At 44.3% G+C, this 20,357-nt stretch overlaps 1 protein-coding gene across 1 annotated transcript in view; it reads right to left on the bottom strand.

The window, feature by feature from the left end:
* Positions 1 to 20,357, bottom strand: part of CDK2AP1 (cyclin dependent kinase 2 associated protein 1) — a 22,414-nt gene extending 2,057 nt beyond the window's left edge. The window contains exons 1-3 of the mRNA XM_054006655.1: positions 20,129 to 20,357; positions 3,804 to 3,910; positions 2,469 to 2,595 (exon numbers count right to left, since the gene is read on the bottom strand). Coding sequence (XP_053862630.1) covers positions 2,469 to 2,595; positions 3,804 to 3,910; positions 20,129 to 20,357 — 463 coding nt within the window. The remainder of the gene's footprint in view (positions 1 to 2,468; positions 2,596 to 3,803; positions 3,911 to 20,128) is intronic.

The following is a 20,357-nucleotide window of genomic DNA, read 5'->3' as shown; positions in this document are numbered from 1 at the left end:
TTAATGTTTCTGTCCTAAAATAGCTTGCCAGGGTGCTGCAATGTACCATAACTCAGGCAGCAGCAGCAGCATCCCCCAGTGTCCCAACTGCAGTTAAAGCAAGTGAGTTTGGTTCTCCTAACTGGCATCTTTTCGCAGATCAATGCCAGAAAGGACCATTGTGTTAAACTTCAGTTAAAAATCTGTCCTGACCAAAACCCTGAATCCAGGCACCTGTGAACTTAAGTTCCACATTCAGCGATGGATCTAAACTTTGCAGCTCAGGCCTATTTTAAACTGCAAATCTTAATTAAAAAAAAAAAAAAATCTTGCATAATTGTAATTTGAAAATCTGCTAAAAATAACCTAATCAAAAAGTGTGATCTGTCCATTGAGTAACTTTCTCTTCGAGAGGGTGTCTCTCAACTCAGAGCCATAACGGTCACCTTGAAAGTCAAAGTCTAAGCTCTGCCAGTGTTAACAACACAGAGTGCTAGCGTAGATAGGCCATCATTTTAAGCACCATGTTGTCTAACCTTGCTCAGCTCTAGTTGACATGAACTAGAATTTTCAAAAGCAGCTTAAGTCCCAGCCTTGGTTCTTAAAACATTAGTGGCAGATCTAGACTAGTGCTACCAAAGTTCACAGCAGTGGAGTCTGAGCTTGTGTTTGGTCCAAGGGAGATTTTGGCATGACTTGTCCAGTGCAGACAGGGCTACACTCTGGCACCAAGGTTTCAGGGCAAGAGAGAATAGTTTGGTTTCTGCTCAGAGCTCACCACTACTGCTCCTTAACTGGGTGGAGGAGCTGCTGTTGAGTGGCAGGAGATGCTTAGCCTCATCAAACTCAAAGTACGTTGCCTCTGAAGAACTGCCAGCCCGGAAGCTTCAAGGTCACAGAGCAACAGCCAGTGATTGCACCCAAAGAAATAATTGCTCATTCAATAGTTACACTAGAAAATTTAGGGATACGAGGATTTTCAAAGGGTTAAATATATATATGCACACTAGGAAATTGGTGCCTGTACCTATAGTATGCACAGATATGGACTCAAAGCAGCACATTAGACTTTATGTGGCAAGGTGCCCTGTTTATGCAGCAAAGCTACCCTGAATTAGGTAGAAAACTGAGACAGTTAATTGATTTCAAAGCTTGAGAGCTTGTGTGGTTTTTAAGCTGGTGGAGCACGAAACAGAAATCTGCAGGAGGAATGCTCCATACAGCAGATACCTTCCCGCTCCCATGTGGGACACCTGCAAGATTCCCCCAGAGCTGTCCCATCATACTACTGTATGCTCCCTACACACACACTTAATTCCTCCTCGTAGGAACCTCCTCCGCTATTGAGTGGGCAAGTTTTTGAGTCAGAAGATGTCAGAAAAATTGGCTGATATCCATGATGCCTATATAAATACATACTCACTGTAATGTAGGAAAGCACAACTTTAATCTAGCAACTGTTCAGCAAGCAATTGTTCATGCTGACAGTCTGAACTTTTCCAGGTCTCTGCTACGTCCTTCTCATTAGCCTATTGCCATTCTTGATCTATTTTGACACTGACTCAGCCAGTGCAATAAAGAGACTCCTGCAACACTGATTTTAGTCAGCCCAGATTCCACTTTACCACTCTTATCAGCAGACTTTATCACATCCCTTCCAAGAACAGCTACTATTCGTTTTATTGCACATGGTGGCAGAAATATTACTCTCCCCTTAATAGTTGGGCCTTAAGTACCGCTGGCTTAATGCCACCTTTGCACCACCCAGCTGCTGGGCTAATCCGTGACCATTTTAGCCTCTGGCACAGGATAGAGCAGTTTGGGGAACTCCCTTGCACCCAACTGCCCATGGCCCTTATGGGTCACTCCAGCAGCACTTCAGGAATGTCCTTGACATGCCTCCTGCACACGATGGTGTGGAGCTGGCTACACCAGCTGTAGGGCATGCAGTAATTTCCCCAACCAAGAGGTAAGGATATTTACCATCCTCTTTTGCTGGCCAAAAGGAACTGTGGACCACACATGAACTGGGCCCTTAGACTCTAGTAGCCTCAGGCTCCCTTAGATCTACTTACTGATGTCTAAACAGGTGGAATTTACAAACAGAGGAGCCAGGAGGAGTGATACATGTGACAGAGGAAGATGCTGGATAGTTCAATGTTAGCCTCCCATTTGTTCGCCCCTCCCCCCCCCCATGCCTCTCTACTGGCCCCTCAGTATGCAAGTTACCACAGCGTAGAATCTCTTCAAGCAAAGTTTGAGGGCCGGCTGGTTACGCCCCTCTGTGCACATGAAATACATTCAGTCATTGGTTTGTCACATAGGAAGTGAATGGGCGATTGCTAAGCTATGTTAAACAAGCAACTCATAGCTAAACACACTAAGTCAAGCCAGCTGTAAGAGTTCCCCCATCTCTGAAGTAAGGGATGTGGGGAAATGGTTTGTAAATATTGGAACAAAAAAATTGTCTATTCTATAAAAACAATTACCTCGTTTTAGCCTCTCCATGGCACTTTTACTTCCAGCATATGTAGGTCTAATTTCTTTTCCTAATTCTTCTATGATAGCTAGAAGTTCTGCATATTTGCTTTGTGGTACTTGACTACTGCTGGTACCCTACAGTTTGAAAGAAATTAATCAATTATACATAGCAAAAAATAATAGCAGATTAAAACAATCATACGAATCTGTTTCATAATGTGCCCCAGTTGATCATGGTCACTTGCACTAAATGCATCAAGTTCATAGTTTTACAGGATTTTAAACACAATGCTGCATTAGCCCCTGCTCCTGCAATCGGCTACGAGGAGGTACCATGCAGTTGCAAGGATCTATTAGGGCAGATCTGACTGCAGGACTGAGACCTTTTAACATTTCATCAGAACAGTATTGCAAATCATTAACTAGCACAACATACAAGTTCATCTCTCTCTCCCCTCCATTCATGGGGGGAGGGGAGAGAGATAGCTCAGTGGTTTGAGCATTGGCCTGCTAAACCCAGGGTTGTGAGTTCAATCCTTAAAGGGGCAAAATCAATACTTGGTCCTGCTAGTGAAGGCAGGGGGCTGGACTCAATGACCTTTCAGGGTCCCTTCCAGCTCTATGAGATAGGTATATCTCCATATATTATATTCTAATTTTAAGTGGTCAGAAGGGCAGGGACTCATGGTTAGTTTTCAAGTATGTTAAAAATAGGTGGGGAGTCAGTGAGAGAGAGATACAAGAAAGCTGTCCATACACCCAGAGAAGGCCGCCTCCTCCCGATTAAATGGTAGAAGCAATTCCACAAAAACTGACCAGTTAGATTCTTGTAGCAGCCAACAGGAAGGTTTGGATCATGCATTTTATAACATTGTTTTGCTGGGGTAAATCTTAATTTACAGTTAAAGATATATTTACTATTAAATATTATTTTGTATTTTAAAAGTCATACTAATAGAGTCCTGTTTGGTGCAGCCTTTACCATCAAATTATAATCTTTGATCATTTTATACCTATGCCTTTGTCTTCAAACACAGCTCACATCACGGTTCACCAGTGGTCAGAAGGACAGGGACTCATGGTTAGTTATTAAATACCCTGTCTCAGCATGGGAGGATGGATTAGACGACCTCTTGAAGTCCCTTTCAGACTTACATATGATTCTATAACCCCCAGTGAGCACTACAGTTAGTCTAATATGAAACCAGGATGCACGTGATGAATCTGTCTGCCATTTATATTTCATTTCAAAGCAAGGGAGGGTCACATCAGTCTACGTGCCACAATTCATACTACTGCTCAAACCTCGTCACCAATACAATTTTAAAACATTGGAATTTTACCTGCATCCCTTGTGTATAGCCTAGAGACGGGGGTCCATAATCATTTATAAGCTGTCTGTATTGTGCAGAGGTTGCCATACTTGTGGAGGGAGAGTGAACACTTCCAGCTTTTGAGGAAGAAAAAATAGGAAAGCAAGATTTATTATCATTGGGGCATAATTCAGTGAGGTGGTTTTTTTTAAATAAACAGTAACCTGTCAACATTTTTTCCCAGATCACTAACTCAAGAGTCACACTGTTCGCTGCAAACAGTACAGACAGTTAAAGTAACCAACTTTCCTGTAGTGTACACTGTACGTGTGAAAGTAGTGCAGGCCATAACATTACAGATATATCTAGACTTGGAAGGATTCGATTTTTAATCGGGAAATGTCAGTAAATGATCATTTCACCAAAGCCACACAAACCCATGACAAAAATTCTTCCATTGATGATAATCACAATTTACAGAGAGGCAAAGTAAGAAAAAAGCTGCTTAAGAACTTTAGAGTCTGATTTAAGGATATTTACTTGGTATATTTTGACATGTGATGTTGGCAATTTGTGTTTTAACAGTTATAAAGTTTAAACTTTCTGAACCTTAGCGTCTGATCCCACACCCCATCAGTTTGCACAACTATGAATATTTAAATCATGAATAGAAAAAAATGCTCAAAAATAAACACTGAAAAAGTAAAAATTAAGTTCTGCCAAGCCTGGTGATATCATTTGTACAGTTAAAAATTCAATACTATATAAAATTAAATGTTCTGTAAACTTACTGTAAATATGGCTGTAATTTTACAACTCAAACTGTCACCACATTTGCAATGCAAATCACCCTAAAAGCTATTTTGAGCCTACACCACAACTATTCATTGTGTGACATCAGCAGTGAATATTGTTCATCATGTTCATCTCTTGTGTGATGTCAAACATTTTTAACCAGTAGGATTGGGCTATGCAAATAAACCAAGGAAAGAGATCACTAATATAACACCACTTTTTTGTTACTAAGTCTGATATTTCACGAGATCATCAGACTTCAGAGTGAAGTTAAACTGCACTGACAGAACATTTTTATTATGAACATATATTTACTTTTGGCACTATCAAGCTTTATGGTCCCCTTAGGTAAATACTGACAGACATTACTTCTAGGGTCAATAAATCTTGCATGGATCGTAAAGTAACAGAGGTAATTATCTACTTAATGTTCCATCTTGATTATTTTTAAAATTTAGGTTCCTCAAAAGATAGCTGCTATACTTGATGCAATCTTTCAGAAAGTGCCTTTTCCTGAAGGAGTTCAAGGTGAGTTACTCATATTGCACAGGAACATTTCTCCCACGCTTCCTCCAAATAAACCCAAAACCTTTTGTGTCCTTTATTATTCCATAAGTTAATGTGGCTTTTTAAATTAACCAAGAGTTACAGGACCTCGTTTAACGGGTTTTGCCAGTGTTATCAGTCAAAGATCTGCCCCGGTAGAGGAGAATCTGAACAGATTCCTTAATCAGTTTCTAACATTCAAGATGTGTGTGGGGGAGAGAAACATCAGATCACTTCCCCCTTTTCCTCGAGGGCCACAATCAACAGTGAAAGGAGACGCACACGATAGACAGATCCAGTGTTGTATTGCTGATTTAAGGGCTCAACCTCTGTCCACGTGAGTCTGCTAATGGCACCTATTGATCTCATTTCATCTGCCCACTGAAACAGCTTCCTCAGTCATCGTCTATCATCCTTTTCAGGAAAATGCACCATTTTAAAAATGAAAAGGCATGTAAGGGTCCCGATCCTGCTGCTTGTTTTCATAACCTTATTGGGAGTTCTGCCCAAGTAGGGGTTGCAGAATCTGACCTAAGGGGGATTTATATCATCATGTTTAGCTGTTCTTTCTCTCCTCGTTAAACGTTCCTGCTCCCACGGTAGCGTCCCTCTGTCCAGGCTTTCTCTCCAGCCTCTCAGACACACCAGCTCCCTTCTCTACAAACTCCTCTCCTGAAAATTCCAAGGCTTCTCCCACTCCCTTTCCCGTGTCTGTGGCCCTATTTGGAATTTAAATGAAATACAAATGAAAAGGATTTGACGTTGTGAGAGTCATTTTGTTCCGTTTAGTGTTTTACTCCTGACTTATTTATTTTTGCAAGGACACCACCAAAGGAAGCAGAGATCACACGATAAGAAGTGCTACTGAGTGCATGATGGAACCATGAGTCTAATCTTCCTCATTTTGAAAGTATCATTGTGCTTCTATAGCAATCACAGGGAACCATGATGGCCTGGTCTTCACTACAAAAAGAAAGGGTGTTCTTAACTTGAGTTAGCTAAAGCAAGATAAAATCCTAGTGAAGACAAGGTGGCTGTAGCTTTTTCATGAGTCAGCTGCTTGAGTTGAAGACTCATCTCCCCTTTAACCTTCAGCTCAATTTGCTAATTTGTTTGAAAAATTACAGACTGCCTTATCTTGAAAGGGTTGCTAACATGAGGTACGAACACACCTTTTTCCTAATGATGGTACACCTTAACATTCTCAATTCTTACACTCTGTAATGTGGGTTGTTGTCTCAGGACACACTTACACTTGCAATATTTTTATATCCACATTTTACCCAACATTTCAAAAATCTATAATAATGATGTCAAACAGACATCCATGATGCTACTTTGCAGGTAGTAGCACCTTTCCTCCAAGGGTCTCATAATGCTTTACAACCATTAATTAGCCCAGCACGCTGTAAGGAAGGGGAGTTTGGTTATGCCCATTTTACAGAAAAGAAAACTGGGCATAGGTAGGTTAAGTGTCTTTCCCTACATTCACAAAGCATGGGCCCAATCCTGTGACTGCTTGCCACCAGGTGATTCTGAAAAGTCTAATTGAAGTCTGTGGAACTGCTTGCTGTAATAAGTACACCACCTGGGTGGAAAGGCATTTACAGGGTCAAGCCCTGAATCAGTTTACAAGGACAAGACATTCAGGAGTCCAGACCCCAGTCACCTGTCCTAGCAACTAGCCACCGCATCTTTCCTATTGGTTATGAAGTAGTAAAAAAAAAAAAAAGTAGAAAACAACTAAAATTATTTGTTTCAGCTGGTTGCTTTTAGCAACAATACAGAACAGACATTTCATTGATCTCCTGCTTGGACCACGTTAATTTGAACTATGTCACGTTCCCAGTCTGGATAGAAGTCAAGATTACAACATAAGGAGCGTACAGATAAGAATAAAAACCATCAGGTGCCTGACGCATGGAGACAAAGCAGTGACACCACAGCAAGGTGTTGCCTGAGAAAGTTTCACAGATCTGGACGCTGACAACAATATGGCATTGCAGTATAGCGTAGCTGCAGATTCTGACAGTGGCTGAATTAGCATTAAAGGGAAAAGTGCACAACCACTAAGGAGAATGTACTAAAAGCCTGATCCTGTGAGAGAGCAATGGGGAAAGGATTGGCACTGGGATTTTGTGACACCAAGGGCATCACTTCTCATTAATAATCAGATCAATGGAATTTTGGCACTGGAGAAGCCAGGGACACTGTATTGTCTACTTTACCCACAGCATATGCAAAGCTGTGATGCAGACACTAGAGGCCATTACAGAGCAAAGAATGTCCTGCCGAATGACAAGTAGCGGTAACCATGGTGAGTTTACCTGTTTCTTTGCAGTCTGCATCAAAAATGTAATAAGACATAATGCCATGCGCCAACCACTTTATCAGTAGCAGCAGGCACAGAGAACAAAGAAGGGGATTTAGCTTGGCTGTGATACCAGTTCTTCATGCGCTGCAAGCGCCCATGTCAGACACCTGCCAGTCATTCCCAGAGGGAGTAGGGGAGTGTGTGGGACTCGGCACAATAAAAAGAAAAGCAAATTTTTGTATTTATTTAAAATGCGGTTGTGATCCTGATAACGAGCTTGAGTGCAGAGTATTTCCTGACAATTAATGTCTGGTGGGGAGTAATGGACCTTGGCCTTTTCTCAGCCTCTCAACTCTCCCATTAGTCCCCTGGAAGGGCCCTGGGTTTTAGATGTTTTTACTTAGTTAATCCAAAATACATGTGTGTATCAAAGCATTTAATAGATTTAAAATTATATTTGCTGGCCCCTGTCATTATAATGAGCAGCAAAACCAGGCCAGCGAGCCTCAAATGGCATCCTAAGTCATAGGAGACCACATCAAGAGGTCAAAATGACTGTACTGCATAGAAGAGGGTAAAAGATCCACCATGGCATTTGGATGTCGTCTTTCTCTGGCATCAGCCCTGGACTGATCCAAAGTGCCGACGAGATCTGCAGAGCGCTATATGGCTTCTCCCTCTGCCAGCACCAGGGATGATCCTCCCCCTTTCAGCCCCCCAACTTACCTCCCGCTGCTCTCTCTCAACCTGATTCAACACCCAGTGAAATTCAAGTAAATGGAAAGGTCCCATAAACTTCAACGGGCCTGGAATCAGGCCCTATATGCCCAACCCAGCTCCCACTGAAGGCAACAGGAACCTTTCCACTGACTGCAGTAGGAGCTGAAGGGAGCACTATCTGCCTCCCACCCAGCTGCCCTGCCTTTAACTCCTCTTCCTTCCTGCAGAGCTGCTCCTCCAATTCTCTCTGGTTTCACTCATCTGGTTGATGAGAATTTGTGTTTTTAAATCTACTGCTGTTGCCAGCAAGTGAAGTGAATGGGAAGTCAGGTTGTGCTTGGAGAGCTCACAAAACCCTGTGCATGCTGCAAGGTAAACTGTGTTTCTGTAGCCAGGTCAAGGCACTCTCATCTGATCTGCTTACAACACACACAGACAGTTATAGATACATGGTGGCAGCTTTTGTCACCACACAACCATGTGGCAGGTTTATCGCATCCAAACCTACTGTGCTGCTTAACTGCAGCCTCATCTACACTCAAAAGTTGTACTGCTTTAATTACACAGAAGTAGTTAAAGTGGTATAACACCCCCACCTCCACTTGCATACAGTTACAGATGCTTAGGCCTGGTCTACACTATGAGTTTCATTCGAATTTAGCAGCGTTAAATTGAATTAACCCTGCACCCATCCACACAACGAAGCCATTTCTTTCGAAATAAAGGGCTTTTAAAATCGATTTCTGTACTCCTCCCCAACGAGCGGAGTAGCGCCGAAATCGATATTGCCATTTCGAATTAGGGTTAGTGTGGCCGCAATTCGATGGTATTGACCTCCAGGAGCTATCCCACAGTGCACCATTGTGACCGCTCTAGACAGCAATCTGAACTCGGATGTACTGGCCAGGTAGACAGGAAAAGCCCCGCAAACATTTGAATTTTATTTCCTGTTTGCTCAGCACAGGTGACCACAGAGAGCTCATAAGCACAGGTAACCATGCAGGCCGATAATTGAAAAAGAGCACGAGCATGGACCGTACAGGAGGTACTGGATCTGATCGCTATATGGGGAGAGGATTCAGTGCTAGCAGAACTTCGTTCGAAAAGATGAAATGCCAAAACTTTTGAAAAAATCTCCAAGGGCATGATGGAGAGAGGCCATAATAGGGACTTTGATCAGTACCGCGTGAAAGTCAAGGAGCTCAGACAAACCTATCAAAAAACAAAGGAGGCAAACGGTCGCTCCGGGTCAGAGCCGTGGACATGCTGCTTCTACCCCGAGCTGCATGCAATTCTAGGCGGGGCCGCCACCACTACCCCACCTCTGACCGTGGATTCCGAGGCGGGGGTAATCTCATCAGCCACACCTGAGGATTCTGCGGACAGGGAAGAGGAGGAGGAGGAGGACGAGCTTGCGAAGAGCACACAACACTCCGTTCTCCCCAACAGCCAGGATCTTTTTCTCAGCCTGACTGAAGTACCCTCCCAAGCCAGTATCCAAGACCATGACCCCATGGAAGGGACCTCAGGTGAGTTTACCTTTTAAAATATAAAACTTGTTTTAAAAGCAAGCATTTTTTAATGATTACTTTGCCCTGAGGACTTGGGATGCATTCGCAGCCAGTACAGCTACTGGAGAAGTCTGTTAACGTGTCGGGATGGAGCGGAAATCCTCCAGGGACATCTCCATGAAGCTCTCCTGGAGGTACCCCAAAAGCCTTTCCACAAGGTTTCTGGGCAGTGCAGCCTTATTCCATCCTCCATGGTAGGACACTTGACCACGTCATGCTAGTAGCAAGTAATCTGGTATCATTGCATGACAAAGCCTGGCAGCGTATGGTCCCGGTGTTTGCTGGCAGTCAAGCAACATCCATTCTTTATCTCGCTGTGTAATCCTCAGGACAGTGATATCGCTCATGGTAACCTGGTTGAAATACGGGAATTTAATTAAGGGGACAGAGGTGGCCGTTCCTACTGGGCTGTTTGCCTGTGGCTGAAAAGAAATCCTTCCCTGCAGTAAGCCAAGCACGGGGGGGTGGGGGGGGAGGGGTTGGCGCTGAGCTTTTTGCCTTTGGCTAGCAGGGATCTTCCCTGATACCAGCCATGCGGTGGGGGGAGGGATAAAGCGATCATCCAGAGAATTGGATGGGGGGTGGGATTAGTTTGTTTTCTGCTGCTGAAGGTTAACAGGAAAATCGCAGCACTCAACGGGCTTTGCTTGGTATGTGGGAAAGGAGGGCGCAGAAGCCGAAAGACAATGGCTTACCATAGCCGCATGCAAGCCGAATTCTGTTGCCTGGACCTGCGTCTGTGATCTCTAGCAGCAAAGCCACAGGCACTCAATATTAAGAGGCAAAATGCGACCTTGCACAGAAATCACATGTGCTATGTAATGTGAATAGTGTTATACTCTTTCATGGTGTACAAGCATTGTTCTGTAAAATGTATCTTTTTAAAAAATTCTCTCCTTTTTTCCCTCCCTCCAGCAGCTGCAAATTTTTCAAGCCTTCCTCCTCCATCCCGAAGGCTATCTCAGATAAGGCGTCGGAAAAAGAGGACGCGAGACGAGATGTTCGCGGAAATCATGGAATCCACCCGCAGTGAAAGAGCTCATCTGAATGAGTGGAAGGACACAGTTTCAAAGTATAGGAAAGATGCCAGTGAACGTGAGGACAGGTGGGACCAACATGAGGACAGAAGGGACCAACGTGAGGAGAGGAGAGACGCTTGAGATGAGAGGTGGCGGCAGGAAGATCAGAGGAGGAAGGATGCAATGCTGGGTCTGCTGTGTGAGCAAACAGACATGCTCCGACATCTGATGGAGCTTCAGGAACGGCAGCAGGATCACAGACTGCCGCTGTAGCCCCTGTATAACCACCCTCCCCCCTCACCATGTTCCATAGCCTCCTCACCCAGACGTGTAAGAACGTGGGGGGGAGGCTCCGTGCACCCTCCCATTCCACCCCAGTGGATAGCCCAAGCAAAGGGCTGTCATTATTTTAACCTTTTTTTAGTGGCCTTTTCCTTCCCTCTGATCCTCCTCCCAAACCCCACCCAGGCTACCTTCACAGTTCTCTCCCTCTTTTTATAATCAATTAATAAAGAATACATGATTTTTAAACAATAGTGACTTTATTTCCTTTGAAAGCAAGCTGTGATCGAAGGGGGAGGGTGGGTTCCTTACAGAGAATGAGTCAATAAAGGGGGCGGGTTTTCATCAAGTAGAAACAAACAGAAATTTCACACTGTAGCCTGGCCAGTCATGAAACTGGTTTTCAAAGCTGCTCTGATGCGCAGCGCTTCCTGGTGTGCTCTTCTAATCGCCCTGGTGTCTGGCTGCGCGTAGTCAGCAGCCAGGCGATTTGCCTCAGCCTCCCACCCCCTTACTTTCACAGAGATTGTGGAGCACACAGCAAGCAGCAATAACAATGGGGATATTGGTTTGGCTGAGGTCTGAGCGAGAAAGTAACGATCGCCAGCGACCTTTTAAACGGCCAAATGCACATTCTACCACCATTCTGCACTCGCTCAGCCTGTAGCTGAACAGCTCCTGACTCCTGTCCAGGCTGCCTGTGTATGGCTTCATGAGCCATGGCATTAAGGGGTAGGCTGGGTCCCCAAGAATAACTATTGGCATTTCAACATCCCCAACGGTTATTTTCTGGTCCGGGAAGTAAGTCCCTTGCTGCAGCCGTTTAAACAGAGTAGTGTTCCTGAAGATGCAAGCTTCATGAACCCTTCCCGGCCACCCACGTTGATGTTGGTGAAATGTCCCTTGTGATCCACCAGTGCTTGCAGCACCATTGAAAAGTACCCCTTGCGGTTTATGTACTGGGTACCCTGGTGCTCCGGTGCCAAGATAGGGATATGGGTTCCATCTATCGCCCCACCACAGTTAGGGAATCCCATTGCAGCAAAGCCATCCACTATGGCCTGTACATTTCCCAGAGTCACTACCTTTCGTAGCAGCACCTGAGTGATTGCTTTGGCTACTTGCATCACAGCAGCCCCCACAGTAGATTTGCCCACTCCAAATTGATTTCCGACTGACCGGTAGCTGTCTGGCGTTGCAAGCTTCCACAGGGCTATCGCCACTCGCTTCTCAACTGTGAGGGCTGCTCTCATCTTGGTATTCTGGCGCTTCAGGACAGGGGACAGCAAGTCACAAAGTTCCATGAAAGTGCCCTTACGCATGCAAAAGTTTCTCAGCCACTGGGAATCGTCCCACACCTGCAACACTATGCGGTCCCACCAGTCTGTGCTTGTTTCCCGGGCCCAGAATCGGCGTTCCACGGATAGAACCTGCCCCATTAACAACATGATCTCCAAAGCACCGGGGCCCGCGGTTTGAGAGAATTCTGTGTCCATGTCCTCATCACTCTTGTCGCCGCGCTGCCATCGCCGCCTCGTTTTTCTGGTCCTGGTTCAGCATAAACTGCACAAGAATGTGCGAGGTGTTTACAATGTTCATGACTGCTGTCTTGAGCTGAGCGGGCTCCACGCTTGCCGTGGTATGGAGTCTGCAGTGTTCACCCAGGAAAAAAGGCGCGAAACGGTTGTCTGCCTTTGCTTTCATGGAGGGAGGGGGGAGGATGTACCCAGAACCACCTGCGACAATGTTTTTTGCCCCATCAGGCACTGGGATCTCTACCCAGAATTCCAATGGGCGGGGGAGACTGCGGGGACTATGGGATAGGTATGGGATAACTATGCATCCGAAGAAGTGGGCTGTAGTCCACGAAAGCTTATGCTCTAATAAATTTGTTAGTCTCTAAGGTGCCACAAGTACTCCTGTTCTTCTTTTTACCCACAGTGCAACGCTCCGGAAATCAAAGCTAGCCCCGGTACATGGACGCACACCGCCGAATTAATGTGCTTAGTGTGGCCGCATACATTCGACTTTATACAATCTGTTTCCAAAATTCGAATTCTGTAAATTCGGATTAATCTCGTAGTGTAGACATACCCTTATAGCAGTGTAGTTATTCCTGTATGGGAAGGGGGAAAAACTATACAAATATAAGGAACACTTATTCCAATATAATTGTGTCCACAGTAGGGGTCCTACAACTATTTAATTAGGGGGTTGATTTTATTATTTTAACTAAAGTATTTATACTGGTACAAAATCTGTGAACATTTTGGTGCTTGCTGGAGAAAATCCATGCAATTATCCCACAGTGCCTCTGCAGGAGGTCTGAATTTTTCACAGAGTGCTTTTATCCCAAGTGTTTGTCAAGCATTTGAGCAAAAACGGGTGTTAAAAAACATGTCTTAAACAATCTGAATAAAAACCTACTCCCCTCTCAGTTGCTAAGCTGTCATTTTCTTGTGATGTCAAATCCCCCCACTTCTCTAGTCAACCATAGAATCCTCTGGCAATCAATCAATCAAGGCAAAACCTGATATTTCTAAGTAGAGCAGAAAATAAAAGCTTTTTCTTAAGAACAAAACCCCACACACAACTCTCATCCCTAAGAAAAAGCCAGTTCATCTGAAGTTGCATTTTTAATACAAGTGGATTAATTGTGAGTTTAACACATTTGCCCAACTAAGATTGTGTAATGAACATATAGGCCTGATTCTACTCTCAAAACCACCAATGTAAATCGGAAATAATTCTGTTGAACGTATTGGTGTCACAGCCATGTAAACCTTGTTTAAGTGACAGCAGAATTAAGCTCATTGGGTAAATTCCTCCACTGCCTTGTACTCTGGGCAAACTGCTGCCTTTTTGATTGGGTGGAATTCTACAGCCCCTGGGCACAGGTGCAAGTGACGACCCACAAAGAGAGAAATCAATGGGGCCAGGATTTCACCCCAGATGCCAGGCCCAATTTGTGGAATCTGGCCATTTTACAATCACATCAGTCTGAATCATGGCTTTAAAGTTCAAACTTAGAAGGAAAGAACATGAATTCTTAGCACTCAAAACATCTTGGCTTCGTTTATACAAAATGAAACTGCAATCTCATGGAGGACAGGTGGAGAAGGGCAAACATGGTACCTATCTTTAAAAAGTGGGAACCAAGAGAATTACAGACCAGTCAACCTAACTTTGATACCTGGAAAGATACTGGAACATTATTAAACAATCAAATTGTAAGCACCTAGAGGATAATAGGGTTATAAGTAATAGCCAACATGGATTTGTCAAGAATGAATAATGCCACACCAACCTAATTTCCTTCTTTTACAGGGTTACTATCTTAGTGGATGGGGGGAAGGTGTAGATGTGATGTATCTTGGTTTTACTACGGCTTTTAACAGCCCCACATAATGTTCTCAAAAGCAAACTAGGGAAATGTGGTCTCAATAAAATTACCATAATGTGGGTGCAAAACTGATTGATAGACCATACTCAGAGAGTAATTATCAATGGTTCACTGTCAAACTGGGAGGGCGTATCTAGTAGGGTCCAGTTCTGAGTCTGGCATTATTCTATATTTTCATTAATGACTTGGCTAATGAAGTGAAGAGTATGATTATAAAATGTGTGGATAACTTCTGGCTGGGAGGGCTTACTAGCACTTTGGAAGAGAGGATTAAAACTCAAAACCCTCTGGACAAACTGGAGAATTGGTCTGAAATCAACAAGATTAAATTTAATGAAGACAAGTGCAAAGCATGCTTAGTCTTAAGAAAAGAGGACTGAGACGGGACCTGCTAATAATCTTCAAATATGTTCAGGGCTATTATAAAAAGAGGATGGTGATCTATTGTTCTCCATGTCCACTGAAGGTAGGACAAGAAGTAATGGGCTTAATCTACATCAAAGGAAATTTAGGTTAGTTATTAGGAAAAACTTTCTAACTATAAGGGTAGTTAATCTTTGAAATATGCTTCCAAGGGAGGTTGTGGAATCCCCATCATTGGAAGTTTCTAAGAACAGGTTGGACAAACACCTGTCAGGGATGGTCTAGGTTTACTTGGTCCTGCCTCAGTGTGGGGAGTTGGACTAGAAATTGGTTCAAGGTCCCTTCCAGTCTGACGGTTCTATTATTTTAATCATTGAGATGCCACATGGGCATCAGTGTCTATGCAGGCAGATCCTATTGCAGCACCAGGGCAAAGCACAGGACAGGCACTGCCAACCTAGCAGTGAAACACTCGGTGTCCCATTACGAATTCCCCTAAACACTCCGGTCCCACTGAATATTTAAATAAACAAACAATAAAAAAGCCATTTCCGTAGAAAATATTGGGACTGATCCCCTTTGCAAAGTCCCCTTTACAGTGCTCTCACAATGTAAATGAGACATGCATTATATCTACTTATTTACTTTATATTTACACCCACTTTAAATCCCCTTTACATTGCCAGAGCCTAGAAAGGGGCTTTGGTGTAAATGGAAGGCAAATGAGAATCAGGCCATTTCCTTAAAAACAAAAACAAACAAAAAATGCCAGGTTATTCTTCTGCAACAGCCAAAGAACCTCTTTTAAGTTTTAACATTTTATACATAGACAAAGGTAATTCATATTCGGTTTTGTAAATTCCACACCTTTTTTTGCTCAAAACAGCGAAAAATACCTGTCAGTCAGTGTCTCCCTGCCATTATCCATTCCTATTTTGGGGGGGAAGGGGGAGGGTAGTACTCATTTGATAGAGGACCAGGTGAGTTACATCTGGAAAAAGTAAACTACTCAGCATGTTTAGCTCAGTTCTTTTCAGACTATTTTTAACATGACTTGGCCCTCCAGTGAATAGTGAGCAAGCGCTGTATTACATTTTAGCAAACTGAATTACAGTCATAAAAACAATGCCACTGCGAATCTTTGAAAGAGTGAATCCAAGACAAGAGGGTTTTTTTTTTTTAAATAATGTAAATCTGGAAAAACAATATTAAAGCTCTTATAATGCCCACAAATTACTCCTTGTGTCTAGCATAGTTTAGTATGGAAAAGCTTCCACAAAAACTGATATCTTAACAGAGTACTTCATTTTCTGCACTGCTGTGGCACAATAGACTCCCCCACTCCATAAAACCGGAATACAGACAACAGGATCACGTTGAATATAATTACATAAAGAACGTTAAGGAAGCAGTTTGTTTATGGAGCTGAGTCAGATCCTTAATATGAATAATGTAACATATTATTGGACATAAGAGACCAGCTAGCGTGCATACGTTCTACTGCCCTCTTCTGGCTGGAATCAGAACTCTCAGCTGTGTTGTGCCCCTACTATACTGATACCAGGTAATGGAGATTCTCTTTTGGCTCAAGTGGCGGGAGGTACTCGTGATTTTGGAGCCGGAGAATCTCAGTCACTGTAAAGTTTGAGTGGTGACACTGCAGGCACAGTGAGAACTACAGAAGTCCTAGGTTACAATCTTTTTTCTGTTTACAGGGTTGCTGTTGAACAACATGGATCCAGGATGCAGCCTACTATCTTAATATTATAATAATCTGCTGGAATTTGATTCTACACATGGAAGTTTTAAAACTTCACTCTGATCTTAGCATTTTGTTAAGCTGTCAAAAAAAAAAAAAAAAAAAAGACTGATACAGTATGCACCTTGCAAATACCATTCCCAGAGCTGTGCAGATTCCAGGTGAAATTATTAAAGATGTTGGCACGCAAACAAAATACAACCATAATGGCTCTAACCCTGTTTAAACAAACAAAGCAAAACAAAAAAAGTGAGTGAGATAATAAAAATAAAGAGGACCTTAAAAAATTAAAGGTTTTGTGTTTGAGATTAAGAACATGGTTTCAAAACACAGGACCAGCACTGAACGTTACACCACAAGAGCCCAGGCTCCAGAGTGGAAAGTCCCATGGGAAGATTACAGATACCTGGAAAAACACTGCAAGTTTAATCACATGGGGCCTAAACCCCCACTGCCCTGAGCTTTGCGTCATCACTCACAGCTGGGCAAAGCGAGTTCAGAGCCAGTGTAAAATTCCACTTTGGAAGCAATTTACTCTCTCTTTGAACTAGTGTAAATGACAAAGCTGCAAGGCAGTGGAGAATCAGGCCCCTGGAGTGCCCACAGTATTATATAGCTGGGGAGGGGGTTTAAACCACCTGTGGAGTAGACAGACTTTCCTTACACAGCCATCCCAAGATCTGCAGGGAATCCCCACAGATCTCCCATTAACCCTTTGCAGCCCTTCCTGCCCCTATGGCAATTCTCCTCTCTCTCAGGGCTTGCCTTAACTGCACAAGTAACTTGGTTTATAACCGGAGCTTTGTCCCTAATTCGAGACCCATCCACACACACAAATCCCAGGGTGGTGGACCTTTTAGCTGGTGGTGGCTGGCCTGCCTGGCGCTATAGTCTGCAGCTCAGGTTAGCACAACTCATCAGCTGCTAATAGAACCACTTTGGGTAGCTCACGTGTTATTTTGTAGAGTGGCCACTCTCACTCGAGCTAGACTAAGTGGAGAGGAATTAACCAGAGTGTGGATAACACAAGTTAACTGTGCAGTGAAGACATAGACTTCGGAAACATGGCACCACAGCCCCTCTAGTCCCACTTGCACCAAAAACCCTGCAGCACAGAGCATCGGCATTATTATATAGATACCCCAAGCTGGCCACATCCCCGCAAACTACTGAGCCCCAATCACTCCAGGTTCCCGCAGAGCAGCTTCTGCAGGGCTGATTTCAGGCCAAAGGGACAGATGTCCTGCTTTCAGCCCCTTCACAGGGATTCAAAGGAAAGGGATGCTCTAGCCCCAGGTTCGGAAGCAAAGCCAGGATTTCCACTTCCAGCTGAGCTGGTGGCATTTAATTTAAACACAATAGAGAAGGAACCTCCTGAAACTCGGAATTAGGGTCCAGCAAGAAGGGAAGCCATTTGCAGTCACATCACTGTGAATGCAATGTGTGCCCCTGCAAGGACTGCTTTGTCTAACTCCCTTGGCCTCAGGCCATCATGCTGGCATTGCCACTAGCTAGAGGAAGGGCTGGTGAATGAGGGATAATGGCAGGAGATCGAAAGAAAGAGAGAGCCCATTTTGGATACCGATTAAAATATTTTTCATTGCTAAGAGTCTGTGGGTGTTAAGGATGACATGAACCCAGCAAGCACAAGTTCGGGGATCACGGAAGCCTAACAGGGGACTGCTGAAAAGCCACTAAAAAAGGAGGACAAACTGAATGAAAGAAATGTAAAGCTTGAATCATGGCGTGGATCATTAGAGAGCATATAGACCGAACAATGACAGCAACAAAAATCACAGAAAGAACTTTCAGAGTTACTTAAACCAATATCCTCAGTAACATGTTTGCCATGGTCTTAGCCATTGCTTTTCATCTGACGTGCCGTTAGCCTTGTGTATTCCCCTCGCTCCGTGATGTAAGCCAAAAATCGAAACAAAAAGCTCAGTGTCCCTGCTCTTCTATGGAGGTATTTTAGAGAATGAGACACTGGCTGTAGTGGGAGACAAAAAGGAACAGTTCCATCGCTTGGTTCTTTCTGGTGACACTGCTTTAGTATGTCACAAGAATCTGAAGTCAGGAACATGCCTTTTCCTGGCTTATTTTTTTAAGAAGCACGCTGATCTCAGGCCATGATCCTGCAAATACTTACATGCATGCTTAATTGTACACACCTGAGTACCAAGTCAGCTACTCACCTGCTTCAAGCTATTCTCACCTGTAGGTGTTTGCAGGATCAAGGCTATATAGTTCATTTCTTTCTTCTCTATCAGCTGGTGACAATTCCTTGCAGCAAAATGAGATCTGCTATAATTGCCACTCATTGTAGCTTCTTTGGGGTACATGTAATTCATCCCTTTAGCTCATCAATACAGGAACAGAATCACAGACAGTGCCGCAAAACCACTGTACTATATTTCAACTCCCTTCTAAAACACCAAAACTTCTCTCTCTGCCTTTCTTTCTTTTTTTTTAAGTCACATTTCTTCCTGCTGATATTTTGATGTCAGACCTGTAGACACTATATGTGTGAGCGAGCTGTTAAGACCAGAACGGTTAAAGACAACTTCTCCATTTTTTTGTTTTAATACCCGTCGGCGTGCAGAGATAGGGGATCTCCTGAAAATATCCCCCAGTGAATGAACTGCGGCTGCTTTGTTCCGAATTTTCCGAATTACACCCGCACGCTCTTTCACGCGCACACCCAGCAAAGTTCACCCGCAGAAATTACATTTTTTAAAAATGACGGTTACCTTTGAAAATAAAAAAAGTTCAATCCACCCGAGTCACTTTGCGGGGGGCGGAGGGGGAGAAGAAGGGGAATAAAAATAAACACAGAAAAATAAATGCATAAATAAAGAAATAAAAGGAGGCTCTCTTTAACAAAAATGAAGCTCTCCAAAGCTCCTAACTGACTCTCACGCTGGCAGAGGAAGACTTATCCAGCACAGACTCATCCCCAGACTCCAGCACTTTGAGGGACTCTCCCCGGAGGCCAAACCCTGATGGAGAGGGGGCCATTTCAGATCAGGGGGAGGCTGTTTCGAAGTCTCTCTGGGGCGCAGCCCTGGAGAAAGGGGGGACCCAGAGCGCGAGCCCCCCGGCCCCGAGGAGCAGAGAGAGCGGGGCTGCCTGGCCACACACCACGCGCGGCCAGGCACTTGCAGCGTCTTGCCAGCAGCGGTCGCGGCTGAGCCGCGAACAGAATATTCCTGATCCAGATCAATCAGCAGCCCTGGGGAGGCGATCATGGAGGAAAGCGAACGGCCGGATCAAAAGAGCCACCAACTGAGCGGCGCCGCGCGGAGGCGGCCGGCACCTGGGCGCCAGGCGGGGCGCAGCGCCCCGGGGCCCGGGGAGGGAGAGGGGGGGAGCCGAAGTTTGCGCCTTGGGAAGCGCAGCGCTGTGGGTGATTAGTAATAATGGCGGATATGAATCAGCTCCGAGGATCTGACCCTACGTATAGAACTGGACAAAAACTACCGTCTGGGGCTTTCCCCAGGTATTCACGCTGCACCACGGCGCTCTTTTTGTGCCTCCAAAAAGGGCTGGAAAACTTGCCCTCCAGTTGCAATCGGAGACTTACCCTGGTTGATGGAAGTCCCGGGGAGGTGGGCGTTCAAGTTGGGCTTGTAAGACATTCCTAGAGACATGGCAAATGCAAGAAATAAAAATGTCCTGACATTCAGTGGAGCGTCTCTGTGTCTCCCAGACACTTTGGGTTGTTTACAGCGGTAGCAGCACCGGCAAATATGGCCGTCACTTATATTGACACCCACAATGCAATATATCATCCATACATCATTAGGAGACAT

Source organism: Malaclemys terrapin, chromosome 16 (genome assembly GCF_027887155.1).
Source record: "Malaclemys terrapin pileata isolate rMalTer1 chromosome 16, rMalTer1.hap1, whole genome shotgun sequence".
NCBI classification, from domain to species: Eukaryota; Metazoa; Chordata; order Testudines; family Emydidae; genus Malaclemys; species Malaclemys terrapin.
Note: the sequence above shows the minus strand (reverse complement) of the source record. Positions and strands in the feature narration are given on the sequence as shown.